This window comes from Apteryx rowi, unplaced genomic scaffold (assembly GCF_003343035.1).
Source record: "Apteryx rowi isolate R43461 unplaced genomic scaffold, aptRow1 scaffold_721, whole genome shotgun sequence".
In the NCBI taxonomy this organism is placed as follows: Eukaryota; Metazoa; Chordata; class Aves; order Apterygiformes; family Apterygidae; genus Apteryx; species Apteryx rowi.
Window position 1 is genome coordinate 55986 of NW_020451007.1, and position 20142 is coordinate 76127.

Genomic DNA, 20142 nt, shown 5'->3' on the forward strand with positions numbered 1-20142 from the left:
CTTTAAAGAGAAGTAATAGGATGGCAAACAGAAAAGCAATCTTTTGAAACTGTCAGGATCCATGAAGAGAACACGCACCCTTTCCAGTGAAAAAGTATAACTTATCTATATCCTAGCATCTTAATCCCATGTCTTCAGCCTATCTGAACTGAAGTTTATTATATTCAGCAAAGCCTTTTCCTTTTGAGAAGGCACAGGAATACACATAAAGAGATAATTTACCACATTTTATAAATAGTCCCTTCACCTTAAGATTTCATATGGAAAGCAATGACAGGTTTCAGTTGGTACTTAGGTGCTCAGTGTAATGACAGGGAACACTGTCTATACATAAACATTTTAATAAATACTTTGTCCCTTTCTGACATGGTAGTGCTGCTTGCCAGAATGCAGAGAGTTAAATCAAAGGAGGTTGTAAAAGGGAAAACCTTTAAAGGTTAAAGCTGTTAAAGCAACAAGCTGGAATGGTAATCATGTAAGAGATAAGTTAGCCACAGATTTGCAGCTTCAAAGGACTTAAAATAAGAGTGACTAGCTCCTTGGCTTTGTCAAGGCCAAGCATGGGATCAAAAGAGGGCCAAAACCACAAAGACCCTAGAAAAAGGCAGTCACCAAAAATCTAGAGCACCAGAAAAACTGACAAGTTTAGAAGACACAGAGGGCTGCAGAAGGTGTACTGGAGCAAAAGCCTTTCCTCCCAAAACAGACTTTGGAAATACTCTAGCCCCTCAGATCTTTGAATAAAAGGATTAACCTCATAAAAGGAAATAGAAATTAGAGAATCTTTTATTTTTTGCTTTGGAAGACAGATGAAACATTATATTGAATAACTTATATTGAGTCACTCTAATCAGCTTCCTTTCCTTCTTTCTGCACACAGTTTGGCCTGGCTCAAGTGGCCATGCATTATGGATCTCTACCTTTCAACCAATAATGGCCTAAAGGGAGCAATTCAAAGACTTACAGAGGTCAAATACCTGGTATTTCTGTGTGTAGTTGATTAGATTTCCAGAAAGAACACTGGTTTAAAGTAGCTACTTTAATAAATGTGACTAACTTCTACTGATTTGATCTCCTAAATGTCTTTAAAAACTCTAAACAAAATTCATCATTAAAATGATTGGTTTAATTATAACTATGTTCTCAACGGAGGGCAGTCACCCAACAGAGGTCTTTATTTACGAATAAAAGAAACTGATGACTGATAAAATAGCACAATCCTTCTCCGTCTTGGATGAGATTCTTGACTCTCTAATGATTCTGTCTGAGTCTTAGTTAATTACACTTTTTCTGAATCTATTTCTGCTTGAGACCAAAATCAGAGGAAACTATCTGGCTGTGTAAAAACTGGAATAATAAGTGAGCTACAGCTTTTACTTCTGACATGGTTTAGACAGAGATACATTGGAATGAAAAGAAAGTTTTTAAAGCAATATTTATACCCATTTCTGAACTGGCGGGCCCAGAGATGGGGCCAGCATAGAACAAGGTCAAGTAGTTGTTCCAGATGAAGCAACTGTTCAAAATTTCCCTTTCTTCCACTCACCCTCTCCATGTATTTTATTTATGCCATGCATACTAGAAGCAAAAGACAGCACATAATCAATTATGGCAACTTTTACTAAATGTGAGAAGTCTCACATTTCTGTTTCTCCTGAAGTTTGACATCACTGTCTAGACACATACATATTACTCACTGTTTTTATGAAAAATAGGGACTGTGTTTTATCTAGTTCTTGCAGTCCTTACAGAGAAGGCAATAGGTATAGATGCGACACACTTGACCCCAAACAATGTCCAGCCATTTACAGTACCCTTTATGAGTGCAACGACAGTACCCTACATGAGAGCATACTGTATTCTAGAAAGGCACAGGATAGGCAGAGCCTTAATCTAATGCCAAACTATCACAGCACTAGTCAGTCACCCATTGGTGAAGGCTAAACAGATGGATTGAAAAGCATTACTGAATACCTCTAGAATTTGGAATCGAATAAAAAAGAGGCCATGAACACTCTCTTTCATCATTAGATTGGATTCTAAACTTAATTTTGAAGGATTAAAATGGCTTTTATGTGAACTGAGATATAAAGCAACATAAAAATCTTTGCACAACTAAGCCATATATGACATTTATAAAACAGCACTTACTGGGATCCTATTCCTACAACAGGTAAGCTATTAATGCAGTGAAAGCTGCATCACTCAGGGAAGGAACAGGTTGTGGAAAATTTTAGATCTAAAAGGAAAACAAATGTTGAGTTCAAAGGGAATTCTGTATGAATGCTTGGCTTCTCAGCACATGAAGTATATACACTAATAAAGATAAGTATTAGTAAGTCACCACTAATTATTTGGCTAATGAGTAAATAAGATACTCTAGTGTCTGTTAAATACAAAACTAAAACTCTGTTTTGCACAGTGGAAGAAAAAGATACTGTGATAAATTTTTAAGGCAGATTTCCATTTTAAAGTATATTTGCAACAGATTAGAAGAGATTATGCAAACACTAAGAAATTATTTCACATTGAAATTCGACATTCATTTTTAAAATGTTTCCAGATTAATTCAAATCACCAAATTATACAATTTTATTAGTAAAAAGATTGTATAGAATTGTAATCCTTGCCCATCTCCCAGGGATGTCAATGACAGTTTTTGCACTGATTTCTATGAAACCAGAGCTAGATCCCACCTCCTTTGATAGCCATTAATCGCTTTAAAATTGAGTACAATAACTAATAAATATTGTTGTCAAATTCATAGCTTGAAAAATATAATGTACTCTATTGTAGAGTATGTTAAGATTACTTCAGGATGTTAATTATCTGCTAGCGGCAATTTTAAAGATTAATGGTGATTACTGTAGTAATTTTTACACATTAATAGACAGTGACATATAGACAATAACATAGTATAGTTACATACATACTTATGCACAGACAACTTTAATTAGCCACTGTTTAAAACCCACAAATATAAGCCTTTATACACAAATGTACATGTAATATGGAGTAAAATGTTGTTTGATGACAGACTGTAATATACATATGTGAGATATATTTTATACTTAAATATAGCATTAATTAAAAAAATGTTATGCACTAGAAAGCTTTTTTACAAATATAAATAGGTAGATAATACTACAGTATAAATTACAGTATATAGTTTTAAATTATAACACAGATCAATTCACAAGCCTTCAAAACAAAATAAACTATTAGTTATTGCTATCTGCTAAGATGATTTCTGACAAACTTCAAAATATTCCCTATGATATTTTACCGAGCATGATACTGTTCCCACTGAAGTAAATGGCAGTTTCCCACTTAATTCAATGAGGGCAGGAGCAATTGCTTAATAAAACTACATAGTCTATATTCCACATGCATTATTTTTTCACTGTTATCAAATAAAGTACCAAAATAGTTTTTAAAAGGCAAGAGAAGAGAGCAACAGAAAGAATAAGAAAGTGAAAAATGTATTAGTGAATGCTATCGTACCGATTTCCATGGTCCCCGATGCCATGAAACATCACCAGGGCAAGAATGCACATTACATTGTGCCATATTAGGTGGCTTGTCTAGAATTTCACAGTTTTGATCACCCAACATTTGGCCAGTAGGAAGCTGACAAATCACCAGTCTTGTCTTTATTCCATCTCCACATGTTTGAGTACACTAAAATATAGAATTTTATATACAATATCTTTGTTAAGAGAGTCTTCACACACCATTAATCCAAAAAGATATAGCAATAATCAACACACGTTATGACTTACTCTGTTTATCTTCACAGTCCCTGGACACCTCAGCCAAGAATGAGTACTGACAGTCTAATCTCACATAATGAAATGACAATTCTTTCAACAAATAGTTTACAAAACTACATTTTTATACTTTATCAAGTGATTGTCTAGGAAGTCTCAAAAACAGGTATAATCTGCTCTATCAATGAGAAATAATTATTTGTGAGAATAAATGTACAGGTATACGGCTCTTTTATAGCAGGAAAAGGTGGAAATCGGTCCTAAAAATGATATCCTTGACAGACAAGAGAAGTCTCAGATACTGGACACATTTTCTCATAGTCTAACTTATATAGACTAAGTGTCAAATATTTATAAGGCGTGGTCTATGTTTTGATTTTCCACTGCTGTACTTTACAATAAAAAAAAAAAAAAAAATTTGGACTAGAAATTCCTCCAGTATGTGCATACAGTTATGAAAATTTTATTCTATGTTCATTCTAGTTTCATTTCTCACATAATTCTCTAATTCTAGTGTTTTCAGACAATAATATGAATTCTCATTTCTAATGAACTATTATAATCAATCTGATCAAAAGTCAGCATGTTCCAATAAATTATAACTTTTTACTGTAGTTCAGAGGATTCTAAATCAGACATGACCTGCTGTGCCTGCATTAACCGGAACCCAAGTCTGCAGCTATGGTCAGAAAAAACATGACATTCAGACTGATCTTAAGAACTAAAAGGCTAGAACTGGCCAAAACACACAAAAAAGGGTTTTTTTGTTTTCCCCAGCTCTAGATATTGAGGTATCCAAGAATAAGCAAGAGCCACAAGAGGTTAGACTAGAATGAATGCCAAATTAACCAGGTAGTTTTATCTCTCTGTGGTGTCTGAGCAAGCATGCATGGTCAAATCTTGACAATGCATAGCAGGGAGAAACCTTTATTTGTCCAAGAATGTATAATACTGCATCAAAACATTCTAATTTAAGAGTGGAATTTGCCAGTGTCCAGGCTTAGCATGCCTGAAGCATGATTTAATTTTTGCCTTTAAGATAACAAGCTATTTAACCCAGGCACACCTTTTAGATGCATGATCTTATTTTCATACCTTCTAATTCATAGCTACAACCCAGTATTTTTTTCCTTTTTCTAATATGTTCATACAGACAATGAGTATACTATTGCTTGCAGTTATTCCAGTCACTACTTAATAAATCTGAGGTAAAATGTAACTTTCATTTAAGTTTCTTGGGTTCATTTTTTCTTAGGGTAGTTATTACAGAGAGGTTTTTCTCACGCAGTCTTTTTGGAATAGAAAATAATTTTGTATGACTCAAGATTCAAGAAACTACTGTAACATCCAATTATAAGTTTTTTTACAGTAGGTACTTATTAAATTGAGAAATACCAGACAAGTATAAATAAAACTAGAATTTCTAAAGTTATCACTATTCTACTGTTAACAAATACAATGGCATAATTCCAATCAGTCTGTACATACTTAGCATCATGCAATACTTACTTCTTCTGGATATATATTTCAGTACCCATACTTACACTATAATTCTGGATTTGATCAAGGAACAAATTTTAGATAAACGGATTGAAACGGATTCTTTTTAAATAAGTAAAAAATGGTCTTCTGTTCCAGTCAGACAAATAATTATTTTACTATTTCTAAGCTTAATGTGGTAAATAAAGTTTCCTTTTGAAAGAGAAATAATCTTACTTCTCCCCAATTCCCATAGTTCCAACGTGGGCAGGGTCCAGAATCACAGTGTCTTGACTCTGGAGGTTTTGTTGCCTCATCACAATAACTAGCACTTCTTCCTTCCTCATCTTGACATACTACAACCCGACGGTGAAATCCACCTGCACAAGTACTAGAGCACTAGCAAAACATGTAAACATATATATCACTATTGTATAATCAGCAAAATGTACAATATGTTGGTTAAAACAACTTTAAATTAAAATTTTTATGTTAGCATTCGAAACTGGAAATTTGCAAATAAAAATTACTATTACACAGAAGTATTTTAAAGCTGAAAATGCAAAAAATTACATTTTAAATTGAATGTATTTTCAAATTAAAAATATTTTTCAAATAAACGTACTTTTAATTTGACCAGATTTGTTCTGCAATAACATTTCTAGAAACACTAACACATGCATGACAGAACACATCAATATGTTTAAAAAATTTCTTACTGCTCCCCAGGGTCCAGTTCTCCATTGATATCCTCCTACAGAAGGATGGTTCCACTGGTTTACATTATCTTGTGGATAGTGTATTGGAAGGTAATCTATCTCTGGAAAATGGCTCGGAAGGTCATGTGTTTTAGGAATATGATGATAAACTGGTGGACATGGTGGCATGTTACATTCCTGTTCTTTGGAAGGACGGCCCTCGGGATCACAGTAATTCTCGTTGATTTGTTGATGATAGTTGACACAGATGACTTGTCTTGTTACTACTCCACTATCACATGTAACTGTGCACTGGCCAAAAATTAATCCAATATTTGTGATAGAATACTGATGACTAATAATCAAAGACATTTATATTTACTTTTGACAATAAGAAATGCATACATTATTTTTTCAAGGGATGCAGCTTCAATCATGCCTGTACAGAATAAGAAGTCCCAATTTCTAACCAGAAAATGTGCCCAATAATCTAATAAAGACATTAAAAAACAATACAAGTAATACTTACAGGGGACCAATTTCCAACTTGCCACTCTCCACATGGGCTAAAGCAGCTTGAAATTTCAGCTGGTCGTGGTAAATGAGCACAGAAAGATTCATCTGCTATTCCTCCATGAGCATCTCTACAACTCACATAGCGAGCACGATCACCTTTTCCACAGGATGCAGAGCACTGTGAGAAAACAGTCCACGCTCATCACACTTTAGGAGATCAAAAGAAGACCATGCAAGCATCTAAAATAGCTTAGTATCAGTTTGAATTCAGAATTAAACCCTGACAACCAGATTCCCATCTCACATTGATACAAAACTATGCTAATAGAGCCATGCATTTAGGAAGGAAAGTGAAATAACGCTGGATGGTTTAGGTCTTATGAATTCCCCTTGGCTTGGTACTGAAATGCATGGCCATAATTCTGCTGAATTAATTCCGCATATCTGAACAGGTAACGTTTCAACTATAACATGGAATCAGCTATAACATGGAATCATTATACAGTTGCAGAGGGTATTTTATTGCTTATTAATCTTAGACACATTGGATAGGAACTTCACCACATTTTAATTACTTGATTATGATGCAATATTTATATCAACCGACATTTAAGATTCATTTGCCATTCTTGTTTACATTAGCATATTCCTTTGAGTCCCTTCTGATGCCTTTATAATTGAAAAGTGCAAGGTGGATTTAGTAGTGAGCTTTTGAGTAGCCTCAATCTATGCACTCATTACTACTGTTTAGTTAAAACAACTGTGCAAAGATATAATCGTGTTTTATGCTTTGCTAAGAACCTCAAGGGATTAACAGATACACCTATATTTTTACAGATTATTTAAAATTTTCATATCTCTGTCAAATAAGACTAATTTTCATCATTACAAAAATCAAAAACTCTTCTGTTAAATAAAGTCTGCATATAAACTGAATTTATTTGTAACACTTATTCTACAAATTATCTAGCATGAGATCTTTAAAGACCAAAACTGCTTACCATTGCTATTCACATAAAAGATTTAAATAGTTTTTTAGAATGAAAAATGCTCTCCATATTCAGAAACTAATCCACTATTTTGAAACCTATTTCCTTGACCACTCTCAATCACATGAAAGCTATTCTGCTCAGAACTCCAGTACCCAAACTCTCGGGTTCTTTTCCTTATCTTCCCTGCTAGATTTGAAACACAGAATTTGCTTGGAGTGTCAACTACTTCCAGAAAAAAAAAATCTTTAAAAGAGTTAATAATTTTGTTGAAGAATTACCCCAAGCAGATTTCAGTTTGAAAGATATACCGATGAGAGCTTTACACAATAGGAAAATGGGTGAAAAAGTGGAGGATAGTTTTGCAAGCCATGACCACTATTACATAACATACTGGGGTCCATGATCCGTATCTCCATTGAGTCACCTTCCCCATATGAATTAGAGGAAGTGATGTAGTCCATAATTTTTTATTTTCTGGACAAGAGGGCAATTCACATTCCTGTGGGGGAGAAAAAGAACAACTTTAAAAATATAATTTTTGGAACAGATGAATGTAAAGCAAATGGCTCACCCAAAAAGGTAGATCCTACCATTACAATAAGGCAGCATGAATTGACAAATAAATACTATCTTCTAATTTTCCATGGCATTATTCAAAAGTTTTTTATTTAGTTTTGTTTCAAATTGAGAGGCAAAGACAAGTTACTTGACAATAAAGCTATATTAGTAATAACTACAAATATTTCCACTTTGAGAAAGAATTGTATTGGGTAACTTGCTGGAGAGAAGGGAAATCGACATTACTGTGTTTTGTTTCATAGCCATGTGCAGTAACGAAGAACTGAGAGATGATAGTGGCTGTGCTGTTCTTTATACCTTCAGCTACAGAGAACAAGAAATTGTCCAGTTCAGTCAACAGCTGAACCGGTACCACTGTTCAAAATATGAGATATATTCAAACCCAGTGTGTTTCCACATATGAGTGGAAATAACTTTGTACCAATTACTTAGCTTTTTTATTTTGAAATCTTATTCAAGAGGCCCTCACAGGAGCAATTGTGACTACTTTACTGTACAATGGAATCCTGTTTTTTTATCCTTGAGATGGGAACCAGAGTTGCCCTCAGTGGTTACCAGGTAAACTGGATATAAATATGATGCAGCAATCTGGTGGCTGGATCGATATATTAATATACAGCTACCTTGCATCTAAGACACTAATGCTTTTAGTTAAAGGTAAACCCACTGACTGTAGTAAACAAATATTTCTTATGAAAAAGGATAGATCTAAATTAAGAGAAGTGCTAGAGAAGTAGCTTGGGACAAAAGAGAAAGGTAGAGAATCACATCATACATTCATATATACAAGTTCATATCTATACAGTTCTGAATTAATCTCATTCCAATAATCAAAGCTTTCTTCAAATAACCCTGTTTTTCTACTAATAACTAGGTATAACTAGAATTTTAAAGCAGAATACCAGGCCAACTAGGTGCAATTACTGTGCATCACAGTGATCAGGTGATCAGTCTCCTTATATTATTCTACATGTTGGAGCTTTTTACAAATAACCAAAGGTCTCTGCACTCCTTCAGTCATATACCAAATCTTCATATCTCCAATCTCCAAATTGCTCTTCTTTTACTTAATTCCTCAGGCCAAATTTGAAGCACACAGAAGGAGCAGACAGTTTCAGTATTTTTTTCACATTCTAGAACTTGTTTTCCTCAAGTTCCCCCCAAAAGCCAGTAGACAGTATTTGTGTTAAAAAGCACTACCAACTGAAAGGTATTTGTTTACTTACTTGACTGTCTCTAGGACGAGTAGCAGCATTACATTCTCTGTCATCATCCAAAATAACTCTGTAAATCCCAGCAACACATTTGACTGCACGCATCTGGTATCCGTGACCACATGTTACAGCACACTGTTAAAGTCAGTAGTTTCACATACTTGAAATAACATTATATTTACTCAAATTTAATTTTTAATTATATTTTCTATTTTAAAATTCATTATATCATGAGTAGGAATTTAATAATTAAGAAATGATGTCCTGCACAATTTTTTTTTACCATCGTAATGGTAATTTAACATGTGGAATGATTTTAAAATTGAGCAATAATCTTAACGTCTACTGAACAACTACTGATTTACATGCCTAAAGACCAGCCTAGTAATTCAGACAATTTGCATTCAATTTAAAAATTTAGAATTCAGTTTGTAAGTCATATGTATGCTTTACATACCAATCTAACCAAAAAAGCCTAGTTAGTGAGCAGTTAAGAAGTGTAGCTACCAGAGTCTACCTTAGGTCAAATGAATCGCTCTCTGAACTCCACTGATTATACTGTTCAGAAGCACAATGTAGTTCCCTAGACAAAGGAAAAGTGATCCTCCCTAAAAAGCCCACTTTTGAAAAGCAAGCCTCTCCTCCAGCTCATGGTCTTGCTTCTGCCTCTTCATCCTCCACACCGGATATACTGTCTCTCTGTATTTAAATGGCAAGTATTTCTGATGTCCCTGCATGCATTCCCCCTCCCCCCAATTATGTTAATTTTTATGGGAAATACTGCTTTGCTATCCCTTTTATCGCTGTTGCATTTTTCAGGAATAGATCCTTGGCAGATAGTGGGATATGGCTGTAGCCATCTAGGCTCCCTCTGTAGCTAGCACAGAGAGACAGGAACCTCTAGAAAGTGATTTATCCTGTTTATCTCAGGCACTTTAGGACTGATTTAGTTGCTTCAGACAGACACCATGGAAGGTACCCTGGAATATCCTCCTCCCTCTGCCACTCTAGAAAGGCATAAGTCTCCCATACATCCTGTACCTTATCTGCCCACCGTGTCAGACCGTCTGATATAATCTAGAGTCAGCTGGCACTGACAGTTTATGAATGGGTAGCTTAATCGAGACCTCTAGATAAAGGAATCATCAGCTGGAGCTTTTCACACCTTACCCTTGACTAGGGAGTGTGCCAAGAGCACTATTAAAGAAGGCACCTAAACTTTTAGATGGCTCAAAGTAGTATGAAACAAATCCCACCCTACAGATCTTGTGGTTCAAGCAAGAAATACCAGCAAAAATCCAGGCCATGAGTAGCTGGTACCAGATGGTACAGTGGAATAATTGCAATGGAAAGCTTTGCTTCAGCTCAAGGAATGATAAATTTCCTGTTAAAGAGTTATTCCAGAATGGCTATACACTGTGATTTCCTGTTCAGAAAAAACATATCATGGGACTAATTAATTAAATTTCTTATTTCCTTTTGGCACTTAGCATCTAAAAATGGGAAGCCAGCATCTTGTGACCAAAAGATTACCAAAAAGACATTCAACATTATGTTAGACAACGGTGTGGTAATCTCTGCAGTAAAAAAATACAACATGAGACAAGCTCTATACAAATGAAATGTGTAAGTTAAAAATATATGTAATTTCCCAAGGTTTATTTATTACATATTTTACCAAAAGGTTATATGTAAAAAATAAATAGCACCTGCCATTCAGTTATGAGTTCTCACCAACATCCAACAATCACTGTGAATAAGCCAATATCTGTTTTGGTTTGAGTAATCTGAACATATCGAAGCTCCATGAAATTGAGTGCCTTGTTTTTGAATTAATTCTCATCTTTTTGGTGACAAAAGCTTCCTTCTCAAATTAATTCACCTTCTTCTGGAATTTTGAAGCCCCTCTGGTATACATTAGGCAAGCATCATCAGACAAAAGAACATATTCTTGAACTGCACTTTCATATAAAGAGACAGAAGCTCTTTTATCACTGAAGACTGTATAAAAAACTAAGATATTCAGCCAAATACAATGCCTTTTTGCCTGCTATTATTAGCATATACCATTCCATGTTCTAAGTTAAAGGTACCATTTAAATATGTCGACATATTTTAAAGTATTTAGTCATTTACCTGTCCCATTCATCTGAATGCTTTGTTATCTACAACTATTTTTGTTACTTTGGAGATGAAATATGTTCATGAGAAATAACATTAGCAGTCTTAGACATCCAACTTCTGTGTGGATGTTCTTAAATTAAGGGTTAGACAGCCAAAGGGAGCAGAGGGAGATGTGAACCAATCCACTTGAAATATTTTTATTGGAACTTTAGCAGCTGCTTCAACAGCTTTGTTTTGTGTTCACCTAAAGTCTGAACTAAAGGCAAAAAGTCAGAAATCCTTAGGTACTCACTGATCCCCAAGGCCCTGCTTGCCAAGATGCACATTCATGAAGTTCACATGGTGTTACTGATTCTGGTCTATCATTTGGATTACATAAATTGTCTCTCAGTTGTTCATCATTAAGTTGGCACCACACTTGGCGATGTCTCATTCCTTTGCCACATGTCACAGGACACTGTAAAATTATATTAGATTCACCAGTTTAACAAGACAAGAAACTTCACTTTTTTTAGTAGTCTGGTGGATTATAAAGATCACATAAATGACAAAAATATTCCAGGAACATAAGTAGTGCAACAAAAATAGTTCTTTCGTGAATTCTTCAGTTTCTAGTAAATATCTGCCCAAATGCACAACATAGACAAAGGAATCACTGTTAAGTTTCTAAAGCTATAAAAATATGAAAACAATGTACTTTTCATTTATTGCCATTAAAAAAGAATACTTATTTAAAATATGAATGCATATAGCACAGCTTTCACAGGCAACATATTTAAATGATCTATGATTCAATTATATCCATATAATCTATAACAAAATGGATATAATTTTGCTCTTCGCTTGGCTGAATGGTTCACATTGCTTTATAATAAAGGAAGGTATGTATAGGACTATAGACAGATCTACCATAAGTAGTTTCACTATCCCTTTTTACTGTAACAACATTTCAGAGAAAAAATTAATTATTGGTGTGCTTTTCACAAGTTCTTGTGCTATCTGTACATCTGGTATGTACATCAGCAGAATCCTAGCATTTAAGTATTTTTACTTTCATGTGTCCAAAAGTAACTAGAAAAAAAAAAAAAACAACAAATACTCAAGGCAGTTTATTTTAATATTGATGACCAGTATCAAGTGAGTTTTAAGTTTTGCATGGTTTGTTACCTCATTCCACTCACTAACAGACCAGCTTGGACATAACAATTCATTGCAATTCTGTGTTATGATTCTTGGAAGTTCATGGCATTCTCTGTCAGGAAGATGACGACCCAAATTGTTCATACAAAAAGCTTCTCTGGTTCTGACACCTCTTTCACAGCTCCTTGAACACTGCAGTGTACAAAAAATATTGGAAACATGAAACATACCATAATAAAAAACAGTTCAAAATACATTATCAGGCTTAAAGATGAAAGATATCAAAAATCATGCAGGACAATTGCATCCTGTCCTATGTCCATTTAAGTCTACACACTTCAAATATGTGCACCAGAGATAAATTTGGCACCTTGTTAAGTAGTTCCAAGATAGCAGTCTTTAATTAATATTAAAGCTGAAATTGTACTAACCTTTTTTCTTTAAAATACTCAGAGAACTGAATTATTAAGCTGTAAATAAAAAATACACCTTGAACGGTCAGATCTTCTCTGCTGACTTCCAAAACCAAACTGCAAATAATTTAGATATCTACAGTTTCTCACAAAGATATGAGGAATTTTGTCCAGTAGTTACCTAAATATAGAGGTATTAGCTCCTCTTACAACATTGGATTTGTCAAACATTATTTTCTTTTAGTTGCTTAAATGGAAAAAAAAAAAAAGATAAAAAAATAAAAATCTGATATGAACACTAACCAGAACTATAATGGTACAATTATAAGATTTTGAATTTGTACCTCTGACCATTCCGTGTAGTGCCAACTTGCTAACATACAGTCACCATGACAGGGCTCTCTGGTTGGTGGTTTCTGCTGATCAGCACAGTATTTATCATCCACTGGAGCACTGAGTCCTTTTGAAACAGAGTACTTCAGGCAAAGGATTTCTAAAGAACGATACCCTGGGCCACACTTTGATGTGCAGTCACTTTTGCCAGTACTGTGCCACCTACAAGGATAAACTGTTATAGAAAACTAACTATGTTTTAAAAAATAAATGTAAAGCACTCAGAGAATATAGTTAGAAGTGCAGTATAAATATAAATTTTAGGCAACAGATAAATATGACTGTAAAGCCTATATAAAGGCTGGAATTTTCAAAGCAATATAAAAGGAATTTGACTCATATGCTTAAAAATTCTTTTTAAATTTAAAGCATCTTTTGTCTAAATCTCCTAATTGACTTTGAAAAACACAAGCTATAATTCTGATCATTCATCCTCTGTCCACTTCATTGTGCACTTTCTCAGAGCGCAAAAACACATGACTGTGCTCCAAATTAGTTCCAGTTGTAGGTACAATTCCAGCGAAAAATGTACTTGGCCCAGTAATACAATTTTTTAGTCCAGCATGTAGAGAAGAAATTCACAATCCTAACAGAAGACTTTGGACTTAATGAATAAAAATTAGAAGAATACATTAGTTCTATGTAGTTTTGGAGATGTAAATCTAATGCATATATCCATTAAATCAGCAGATTTGAGGGAGGAAGCAAGGGACTGAGGGAGAGAGAATAAAGCAGTCTGAATTATTTTGTTTTGATCTCTATCAACAAAAATGAATAAGACCACAATAGCTCCATCAGTTTAGAGCATCTTTTTACCTTAATTCACATTCTGTATTACACTCCTCAAAGACTTCTGGTACAGAAGGTGCAAGTTCACATCTTTGATCAGACACTACCACATGATCACTTTTACGTATGCATGTCATTCTTCTTCTTCGAATACCTTGGAAAGGACACACATAAAAGCAAAAAAAGGCTAAAATAAGAGTGCCTTTTTCCCACTAATGATTTCCAATTCATAATTTAGGAATTTAACGGAGATACCCCATTAACATTAATCTTTGTATACAGCAGATTCTGCACAAACACATTACTTTGTGCAGCTGACTGAATTCCTGTGGAGAACAACCTTGCCCCAGTCACGCCTACCAACCCCTGATGGCTCCCAGCCATACTACCATGATCTCATGAGGGCATCAACTTCCAGAAGACTGTAATATGAAGTGCAGCAGTGCATTTACTCAGCAGGCTAAGTATTCCAAATGCATCATATCTGTCCTTGGCTAATTACCAAACACCACTATGTTTACTTCAAGGTCATGATCCCCTTCTTCAAGGCAGCAGAAAATCTGAGCACAGGGTACCTGAAAGGTCTCCTGCAGTGCCAGAAGTACCAAAGTGGACAGCTCCACTTCTCTAGCACATGAGCACATCTACAGCCTGACTCAAAACCAGAAGAAACTTACCACCATCCATCTCAAGTACAGGCATTCCTAGCATCTGCTAATAGGAGTATCTATTATTATGTGTACATAAACTTTATACATACACTTCATGTATGTTGTGGCTTTATTTTTCACTGGAGTGGCTTACAGAATACCAGACAAAAATTATAAAAACATTCTAAAACACCTTTATCTCAAATAACAGAAAACCCCAAAATACAAAGAAATATATATGAAAGATACTAGACAAATCAGGTAGTGGACATCTGGAAATATGATGACAGGAGATGGGATAGATCTTAGTAGATATACAATACCATGTTTTCAAGGATGCATTACACTTGGTTGAAATATTTCTTATAAATCACTCTTATGGCAAAAAAGGAACAAGAACAGAATTTTGAATATAGAATTGCATTGTGTAAATACTGAAAACAGGAAAAGAGAATCTGAAGCCACTCTGCCCTTAAAGGCTCTGTGCACCTAAAGTTTACTGAGAGTGCTGAGTTTCTTTCTTACTAGTAGGAGTGACAAAATCCTGACTACTTAAGACTAGCCCCTTCCCAAACGTCATAAGGTCTTTGGTTCTGATGAAGAAAGAATCCACAATACCTTGGCACATTCTACTGCAGTCTTTCCAGGGCCCAAAAGGATCCCACATGAACAGATCACTTCTGTCTTCTATTGGGATACTGAATGAATAACGTACATCAGGGTTGTATAAATTCCCTACACACAAAACCTTAATTGAGATAAAATGATAACTTTTTTAGTGAATTTGTGCATGACATAAGCTTATGGACATTATGAGCACGTAGTAAATTTTCAAACTTATGAAAAAATCGAAAGTTCACCTGTAAAGTTAGCTCTTCCTCGATTCTATCAGTGCTGTTAATTCGTTCTATAGTGTTGTTTGAACCACTGTACTCAAAAGTAGCTCCTTGTATGTTGATTTCTCTTTTTGACATGCTTACAACAAAATTTCCATTCAAGATAAAATTTCCATGAACATCAGATAAAGCTATAAGTAAAATAAAATATTGGGAATAAAGCATTGATTTTAATTAAAAGGTTTTATCAATAAAAATTAATAATTATATATTTTTGTTTCAATACTTGGCTTTATTTTATTCCATGTATAGCATTTTAAAGTTGTATCAAACAGTTCCTAATGCATGAATTTGATCCCAGCCATGAGTAGCTCTCACCTAAGCAGTTGCCATGGATTTTCTCTGCATTAACAATGCTTAACATTAATATTTGTTGTGCTGAAAGGCTGACTATAATAATCACTTTTAAACTTAGTTAGGTTCTGCTACCTAATGGGAACAAATTTTATTTATATTTCTGACCTATTCTAGAGTCCATATTCCTATACTTTCTAGAGCTACTTTTAAATTTAGTAAAGGCATGCTATTCAGGCATAACTATGTTTTAAATGGTAGTCAGGGGTGAGGGTTGTTTCTACTTCTTATGAGATGCATATGCAGCAGCAGGGCATCAGACAGCAAGAAAACAATCTGGAATACTCTGATGGCTTTTAAAGCTCTAATGGCTTAATAGGATAGGAAGTGACAGTGTGCTGAGTAGGATGGCAATGGAAGAAGAGATAGAGAAGGAAAATATGCACCGATACTTTCTCATGTGCTTCAGAGGTAATATAACTACTGTGAAATAAAACAACCAAGATTTTGGGGGACAAAATGTGAATCCTCTGTTTCTCCTACACACCTGCAAATTTACCAACATGTCAAAATGTGATCTTTTTACTCATTCTGGTACATAAAAGTACACAAGAAGAGAGAGGATCACTTAGGAATTCCACTGCATCCCAGAGCAAATTTGTGTTAATCATGTGATAAACAATTGTTAAAAAATTAGTTTCTCTTTCTTTTTAAAAGAAAGTAGAAAATTCAGTTATAAAAACAAGAGTCACAGTTGCCAGACAGTATCTAGTTTTCTTCCAGGACACTGGTACAATAAAAACCCACTCCTTTCTTTCAAAAGTTAAGTTTTTCATAAAGTGTCTGCTAAATAACAAACTCACCAGCACACAACAGAAGTTGAGTTTGTCTTCTTTGAGCCCCATTATTCTTCACATAAATAATTGAGCTCTGTCTTCTCAGACAGAGCACATGATTCAAGACATTGGACAACCCTCCACTTTAGGACAGAATTTAATGCTTCTCTTTTGCTAAGGCTAAACTTGACTATATATAAATTTTACCAAAACAGACCAATTCCTTGCCCTCAGACATTTAGTATACCTCATCAAAACAATGTTTTTCCTTTATACAATGTATTTAGAGGCTGCTATTAAATACTGTATGTCACGAACCTATTACAAAATCTCCAGACCATACATATATCCCATCCAATTCATGACAATTTCCACCATGAACCAACACAGATGTGACTTATAGGGGGCATGGCATCCAGAACTCCTTTGTATCATAAACATAATTCTGCCAAAAGATTGCAACTATTCCCTCCAGTGTTCGGTACAGCTGTACTTAACACAGTGATTTCCATGTGAGTGCACACACACAGTTCCCAGTGGCTACTGGTCCTTCTGGGGATGAAACAGAAGTAAGGTTCTGTTTGTAAATATGATAATTTTATTTCCTGGCTTAAATGATCTTAAGTTTTGGTGAATTTAGAGTTCTGGAGAGACACAAGTTACCCACCAGGAAGCTTTGATTTTGCACTAGTCATTTCAGTTGTTTTACTACATTATTTATACAATCCAAGCTTTTTTCTGTACATTCTTATTCCATATTACATTCAAAGATAAACAGAAGCTCAGACATGATAGAAAAGAGAAATGTGAGATGACTGATAAGTTTGCTAAAGTTCACAGACCACTTCAACAGTCTTGACAGCTTCATTCATAAACAAACTGTATGCTTCCAAAATTAACAACACAAATGCCTACGTTATTCCTTAGTTTACTCATGGTGTTTTAATAAACACGGCCACAACAAACTCAAAAACTGACAGAACTATAATTCCTATTCTCTGACAAAAGAACACATGTTTAAGAAACCTAACAATATGTCACTCATTTTTCTTATTAACCCTGTTAACATCTACAGAGAAAAACAGACAAATGATGATACCATGTAATTTCATATTTGCTCTAAAGACTTTATCAGACTTTTGATAATGTAAGTCTAGAGCAGATCTCTGGCAAGCACACGCAAACCATCTATGAGTGTTGTACACAGCATGCTGTTACCAAGGTAGTTGTCATCTTCTGGTTTCCCCGAGTAGCTGTGCTGCTGAATATCAATGTTTGTTGCTCCTTTGGGAATATTTACTACAACATTGTAACCTGCAATGTAATTATTCACAAATTAATTATACACAAAAATTGTCATGTATGAGTAAATATGAACCTTCTGGACTTATGTTTAACTAATTTTATTCAAAAAATCCTATAATGCACCAATGACAACACTGCTGAATGCCCTCATGTTTTAGAAAGGAAATGTAAACATCTTTATATACATTAAATTTCCTTGTTTTTAAAAAAAGGTCAGCTGAATTGAACTTTTAGTTTCATAACTCAAGAGACAGTTAAAATTCATTCTTGTTTGCAGAAATGTGAATTCTGTTCTTTACCAATAACTTTCAGAAAAATCTCTAAAGAGCAGGACTACTGTAGAGAGCAGACTAGTGGGACTCAGGAAACATGGTGGCTGTTCACAATTTAACCACAAAACTTGTATACAATTCTCTGTAAGTCACTTAACCTACAGTACCTCAGCTCCCTCTCTGTACAATTGGGTTAGCTTCTCCCTATCTTACAAAAAGTATTGCATAACAGCACTCTAAAGAACAAGTCCTAAGTATTCAACTATTGCAGTGCTGCAGGTCATACACATAAGTAGCTCTATCAGATAAACTAGCTATGCTTGATCCACATTCTACTGCTCAGAATGTTAGCCTAGTGTGCTCCCTCCAAAATACATGTGCTTCACAAATGAGTCATCCTTTCCATAATCCCTCTACTAATATTAGGGCAGCCTTGTCTTGAGGTAACGAAATAATCTGCATCAACATCTACTTTTTAGAAAAACTGTCACTCTGCTCACAAGCATAGGTAAAAAAAAATGCTGTTTCTCACAGATGCTACTTATACATCCAAAAGGATTCCCATGTCTAAGAAAAACTAAGTATGACAAACGTATGAAACAAATAATAAACAAAAATACGTAACTTGAAGCATTAATATAATCTTTGTTAACTTTTCCATTTATTTTTCTGTATTTAACATGGTCTTGTCAGGATTTAACTTTGCTTAGTTAGCTCATCTTTGTGGGTAACAAATTAAAGAGCAGTCTCCTTTTCAATTTCATAGTACACTAACTGCCCAGTGCTTTTAATCTAAAAACCCCATCCCCTGCACTTAGAATGCACATTTAAATCTAATAACAGGTTGATCACATTTACCAGCTGGGGGCAGCACTGCAATTTCAAAGCGACTGCGTGCTCTGGATAAATACACAGCATTTGGTCAACCTTCCAACGTATAGGGAAAAAAACCCAAAACGCACACAAAAAAGCTGCTCATCTTACACACTGAAGAGCTTGTGGTAATATGAAGGCAGAAGACAAAATACGGGAGGAAATGATAAACAAAACTGCATAGCATATTGCCAAGGATAAACAGGACACTAGATCACATACTAAGGTACTGAGAAAGACATTTTTTTCAGGATATCTTCAGATACTCTAGTTTGAGAGGCAGTAATAACAGCCAACATAATAATTAAGTACACATAATTATATTACTGTTTCCTAAATTGGGAGCCAAGCAAACTGCCATTTCACTGAATTTCTGATGACTTTCACTTACTGTTTAAATACATAATGACAGCATTATAACTGTATGCCTGCAAGGACATACCAGTAATACCACACGCTGCTCTTGCCTAATTCCACATTCTGCCTTAGTAAAAATGGTTTGTGTGAGTATGGAAGGCAAATAGGTGAGTGAAAAGGAAAAAGGCCAAGTGCACAAAGCTCAGCACTCTTATCTTATGATGCCTAACTCAGTCTTGGAAAGTCTCTGGAAATGAACATTTCCTCAGAGAATGCTTTCAGTCATTAGCCTAGGGATGTCATAGACTTCCCATGGGCCCAGCTCTCCATTTCTTAGAAGTTTTAGAGGTCAGCTAGCTACAACCTCTTGTTTGCATTGCTGCACTCCTGTCTGAACACATCTGAGTGAGCTCATATGTTTTAGCATCCTGTCCAGGGTTATAATCTTGTATCACATTTTATATGCTATAATCCCAATAATTCAAACACAATTCAAATGACAAAACTAAATAATAAGCTCAAGGTGTTTTCGTAATCCTAAAATAGTTTTTA

At 34.8% G+C, this 20142-nt stretch overlaps 1 protein-coding gene across 1 annotated transcript in view; it reads right to left on the reverse strand.

The window, feature by feature from the left end:
- Nucleotides 1-20142, reverse strand: part of ADAMTS20 (ADAM metallopeptidase with thrombospondin type 1 motif 20) — a 110308-nt gene that overhangs the window by 37486 nt on the left and 52680 nt on the right. Inside the window, exons 16-28 of the mRNA XM_026087587.1 lie at nt 18002-18097; nt 15618-15784; nt 15376-15505; nt 14135-14261; nt 13270-13480; nt 12540-12704; nt 11665-11829; nt 9261-9383; nt 7847-7954; nt 6477-6641; nt 5969-6259; nt 5487-5648; nt 3505-3681 (exon numbers count right to left, since the gene is read on the reverse strand). Of these exons, the coding sequence (XP_025943372.1) occupies nt 3505-3681; nt 5487-5648; nt 5969-6259; nt 6477-6641; nt 7847-7954; nt 9261-9383; nt 11665-11829; nt 12540-12704; nt 13270-13480; nt 14135-14261; nt 15376-15505; nt 15618-15784; nt 18002-18097 (2087 nt within the window). The remainder of the gene's footprint in view (nt 1-3504; nt 3682-5486; nt 5649-5968; nt 6260-6476; nt 6642-7846; nt 7955-9260; nt 9384-11664; nt 11830-12539; nt 12705-13269; nt 13481-14134; nt 14262-15375; nt 15506-15617; nt 15785-18001; nt 18098-20142) is intronic.